At 39.2% G+C, this 5508-nt stretch overlaps 1 protein-coding gene across 1 annotated transcript in view; it reads right to left on the bottom strand.

The window, feature by feature from the left end:
• Nucleotides 1–5267, bottom strand: part of STEAP1 (six transmembrane epithelial antigen of the prostate 1) — a 6856-nt gene extending 1589 nt beyond the window's left edge. The window contains exons 1-3 of the mRNA XM_009869272.1: nt 5175–5267; nt 2169–2681; nt 374–538 (exon numbers count right to left, since the gene is read on the bottom strand). Of these exons, the coding sequence (XP_009867574.1) occupies nt 374–538; nt 2169–2681; nt 5175–5267 (771 nt within the window). The remainder of the gene's footprint in view (nt 1–373; nt 539–2168; nt 2682–5174) is intronic.
• Nucleotides 5268–5508: the final 241 nt, after the last annotated feature.

Below are 5508 nucleotides of genomic sequence, written 5' to 3'. Positions count from 1 at the left end.
GCAGGACCCAGGGCATTCTTAAAACATAACGTGGCCAGAAGACAGCTGAAATGCCTTCAGCACCAGGGGTCTTTGACCTCAAATAGGTCCTGAAAGGACAACTGCTGCTGGTCACCAGATCAAAGAAGCAAAAAAGCCAGTTGGAGGTGTCTTTTTTCCCACTTCATACCCTGAACCTGACAGCCTTTTCTCCTGACAAAATAACAAATTAAATGAACATTTCTCACAAAGCAATTAACAGAGTATGGAACAAGCCTTTAGATTGGCTTCACTAACTCCTCTGTATTTGATATTTCTAACTCCTAATGGTCTTAGATGGTAACAGTCCCACAAATGAGGACTATTGACATACAATAATGACTTTTATGCATACCTGAATGTAGTGGAACTCTCTCCAGGTCAAAGAGTGACTGACAGATGGGATTGATGTTATTGCCAGCAAGGCCAGCAAAGCAAGTCCCAGAATTCCAAGAGACACATAAATCTCCATTCTCCAAACATCATGTTCAATCCAGGCATTTTCTTTTTTTTGTTTGACCTGCCAAAAGAACACAGTATTTAAAATGACAGATTGGCACACTACAGCTAATTTCCCCACAATATTCAGGAAATAAGACAAGAAACACATATTTTTATTTGTTTGTTTGAATGTATCTGAATGTAGCTGCTATTTACTTCTGATGACAAAGTCCACTCGTATCTGTAGAGCAAAGGTGAGCTTTAAGTGAGAAGAATTTAGATTTCATCAGCATCTTGGCCCAAGAGAGACTAGTTCTGAGGCCTGTTAGCCTGCCTTCACAGCAGGAGAAATGTTATTCTTTGAAAAAAAAATTCCATCTATGGCTACATACCATATCTGAGAGATTGTAACAACAAGAAATATATTAACAGAATTATTTTAAGGAGCTAATTCAGCAGGCCTTCTTAATGATGGTATCCTGCCACGATATTTGCTCTACCTTTCGAAAAACAACAACTTTGTACCTTCAGCTGCACTGAATATGATGGTTGGTATGGATGAAAAGGTTGCAATTTCAGTAAACTGATGTCAAAGCTTCTCCTCATTATGAGTACTTGCAATAGCCCTTTGATGCTGCTAGTGATCCCCATGGTGTAATATGCCTCAAATATGACCATTTCTTCATCTTGAGGATTGGAATCACAAGGAAATTTCTGGTAATCACATTACTGGTAAGATTGATTTCAGAGTTTTCAACAGGTAGTTTGATGGTTTACAGAATTCTTAAGAAGGTGCTACACATACTGTTGTTTTAATATAATTCTAGATTAGACTTTGAGGGTAATAAAAATGTACATTTTTGCAGTCTGTATCTTATATTCGAATATTCCTTATACTGCAATACTTATGGCACTCAAGGCAATATGCAAGTATTAGGTACTCTCTAGTCACAGTGGATTTTTGAGAGCTTTGCCAGCCAATTATTGCCCATGACTCAGAACCATGATTGAAATTCTGTCTTTTAACAAGTTAGTGTGCATCAGCCCAATGGTGGAGCCATCAGTGGTCACAAATGTAGTTTCTGGTAAATGCAGATTCTTGTGATTTAGCTCAGCTATCCTTCATCACTGGCTAATTCACTTTACAAAGAGTATGTCTAAAACCAGTGTGTGTTCAGCTTTTGTAGATAGTTAGAATCCACTGGTGCAGAGAAGAATCCACACTAAGCTGGTTAGCTCAGTCAGCTGAGCGTGGTGCTAACAACGCTAAGGTTGTGGGTTCGATTCTCGTTCAGTCCCCATGTGTTGCCTGATCGAGTGGAGAGGTGGCGTCCCTGGCAGCAGGGAGGCTGGATTAAAATGATCTCTAAGGTCCCTTCCAGCCTAGGCCATTCTATAAGCTAATAGTGTGCCAAAGACTTAAATGTTCCTGTGAGGCAGGTATAATTATGTGCATTTTACAGAGATACAAAATCCCAAATGAAGAAAATTACTTATTTAATACACACCGGCATAGTCATGATGACTCTCGAGTCTCTGTTACATGCTTTAACTAGGTCCTGCTCCATCCCTTAACAGTGCTCTGTAGGAATTGGCTTCAAAATAAGTGAAGGCAGTAAAAATGGCTTCCCCTGTATCCAGATATGCTTGAATGACCAAAACAAGGCTTTCTGAATACAGAAGGATTGGCATTTGTGTGCCCATCATACCTGCTGGAATGCCCAGTTCAGCAGCTTGTATCTGTATGATCTTCTCATGGGATAGCATAAGCTATAGCAGGCGTGCATTGCAGCGAAGAAGAAACTGAGAAGTCCAAATTGCTTTCTTGATAACATCCATCGATCCAACCACTGGGGAAACCGTTTATACTTGGTGCCAAAGTACAGCTGGAAACCAGCAGCTAATGTTCCTGGTAAATATACTAGTGCTAAAAGGGTAATTGAAACTACTGGTAAAACTTTGTTTATGACAAGGATTGGAATTTTATAGAAAGCATTTTCATTTCTGGTTATAAAAGGATATATGACATCTCTCACAGAAGTGTAAATAAATGTTAATAATGAGATTACAGATGCTATCTTCATTGGCAAGTGCCACTTGGGGAACAGATCCTGTTTGCAGCGTTGTTCTGAAGAGCATTCAAGCTCACCAAAATGGTGCCCTTGATGTAAATTAAAAAGTGCAGCTGCTTCTGGTGCATTGGTGGCTTGCATATCCACATTCTGGCAAGGATGGAAAGGAAATACCAAGTGAGTTCAAAAGAATATTAGAACTTCAGTAGTGACATTATTTGTAATGGCTTTTACACTGTGCTGCACTGATACCATATGCAAAACATACATACTATTAAAGACAAGGTAGCTTGAAAACATAACATTTCAAACAGTAGTTGAGCAGTGCACTTTTAGCATAGATTTCTCATTCATCATGCATTATTTGTGGTGATTTCAAAATAGATTTTAATTCGAGGAAGTTAACTACACCACAAGAGGAGATGGATTGCATATGTGAAGAAGCATCATTACAGCTTCTTATAATATGAACTACAGATTTCAAATGTCGAATTTCAGCTACAGGCTTAATGATGCAGCCCAAATAATATGCACAATTACAGAATCCAGAGTTGAGAAAATAAAATATTTCATTCAGTCACTGCTATTTTAATAACATTTAATTAGTGGATTAGGGGGGCCCGTTAGCTCAGTGGTTTGAGCGTGGTGCTGGCAACAATGACCAACACTAAGGTCGCGGGTTTGATTCCTGCTCGGTCCCCATGTGTTGCCTGGTCTAGTCGAGAGGTGGCGTCCCTGCCCATGACAGGGAGGTTGGACTAGATGATCTCTAAGGTCTCTTCCAGCCGAGGCCATTCTATGATTCTATGATTCTATGATTAAGGATGTAAGTAGAAGTGTTTGGGATTCAGTGTGTAAGGCCATCTGAGCATCTGTCAACTCCAGCATTAAGTCCTGTGTTCTTCCTCTCCTTCACAAATGTATTAGTGTGACCTTAACTTTTAAGAAAACTTTTGCAGTTGAGTCACTTGTTTAAAAAGCTGATTTTTTTCCTGCCAAGTAGGCATGGCTTGATTCTAGTCTCACAGAAGATGAGATCTTTGCAGAATTTTTCAGAGACTTTAAAAAGAGCTAAGCTAGTACAAAATTTTAGTGTAATATACACTAGTTTACACTGAGATTGTCCCATAGGTGTAGTTCATGGAAGAGGTACATCATCAGTATACATACAAAACTAAAACACTTGTACCAATAGCAGGACATTGCACTTGATGCAGCAGACAGCTGTCCAGTGGTGTATAACTGCTAACATTACGTAATAAATATAAGTCCTTTAACAAATACAGTAAAACTGAACTAATGCTGCAGTGGCTCAGTTTTAGAGTGACTGATGTGGCAGATGTGCAGATCTCCAGACAGTGAAATGGCACTGTCCATTCTGACGAAGGCAAATATCAGTAGTTTGGAAGATGTAAGTTAGTGCTCTGTTAGAATACAGGTGATCTTCCTATATCACCAAGATTATCTGGCTTTATTTTTAAGAATCAAATTAGCTCAGTGGTTTGAGTGCGGTGCTGGCAACAAGGACCAACACTGAGGTCGCGGGTTCGATTCCCACTCGGTCCCCATGTGTTGCCAGGTCTAGTCAAGAGGTGGCGTCCCTGCCCAAAACAGGGAGGTTGGACTAGATGATCTCTAAGGTCCCTTCCAGCCTAGGCCATTCTATGATTCTATGATTCTAAGAATCAAATATTACATTGAAGCTGATTTAACAGTCAAGTCAAACAAGGCACTACTATTTATAGGTAATACAAGGGTAAGTGGGTGCAAGCCTTGTGTTCATCTTCAATGATACATAGGTGTTTTCTTTTAACAGAGATAAAAAATGTACATTACTATCTTGCTCTAAAATCATAATTGGAGACAAGATAGCCTGTTTCCTACATGTCTGACCGGCTTGCCTACAGTGCCTCACGATGAAAGTAAAGAGTATGGTCTTCATTGGGATTCTTTAGCTGAATAGCTACTATCAGTTTATCTGGTGGCAAAAATGTATCTTTGTAACAGCGAAGGTGTAACCTCAGTAACTTCTATTCTTTAGTCTGTGAAGAAGAGTGTAGTCTATGCATTGCAGTATCGGAAGTTGGTATAAATTATACAGAGATTCACATCTGAACCAAGTTTCACCTAGAGATACCTCTTTCTTGAAGAGAGAGTCTGTGAAGCTTAATTTAGTATTTCACAACTGGTGAGACAGTTCACATTAGAATAGAAAGTTGTAGCTTGAACTACTTCTGTGCATCAGGAATTGAAGAGGCAAAAGCTGTTGGAGTTGATTTTTTTCCTGGACGTTTTTGTGTGATGTGAAAACCTTACTGAATTTGATGTGGCAATTATGAAGACTCTCCAAAAGATTAATTTTATATGCGTGTGTAAAAATTCCAAATCATTTCTACAGAGCTTTGCTCATCTAGTAAAATGCAACTAGCAACTAACCTCATGTGGTTTTCAGCTGGCCCAAATGATGTACTTTTTATCTCTCATTTTTTACCTTTTTATCTTTTCATGTCCATATTGTGACAACACTTTAGAAGTATTGTTGATATGCCAGTGTGATGAGAACACAGTGGTTCTAGACAAAATTGAATGAAAGACTACAGTATTCCTCATGACAGATGAACTGCTTTGTCACAGAAACATTACCGAGTTGCTAAGGTTCCCTGTGTTTCTTCTCGGCATGATGCTCTGACCTGCATTCTGAGCAATGGTGTGATTATCACTTTCCCTCTTCTCCATTGCGGAAACTCCCTGCAAAACAAACACAGGATGTGAAACAAGTTTTGAAATGCCCTACTTGAACTTTGAAGCCTATTTTCCCTCAAAATGTTTTCTTCCCTCTCCTCTGCCCATTTGTTGGAGAAGGTATGATAATCTAGGGAATGGAAAGTCTGTCCTCTGAGAAGACAATAGAAAAGCTCAGCACTTTTTTTTAAATAAAGCGGAGAGTAAGAGAGGGCACGAATCAACAAAACAAAAT

The sequence above is a fragment of the Apaloderma vittatum genome, unplaced genomic scaffold, assembly GCF_000703405.1.
Source record: "Apaloderma vittatum isolate BGI_N311 unplaced genomic scaffold, ASM70340v1 scaffold22035, whole genome shotgun sequence".
Lineage (NCBI taxonomy): Eukaryota > Metazoa > Chordata > Aves > Trogoniformes > Trogonidae > Apaloderma > Apaloderma vittatum.
This window is presented reverse-complemented; position numbering and strand designations above follow the sequence as displayed.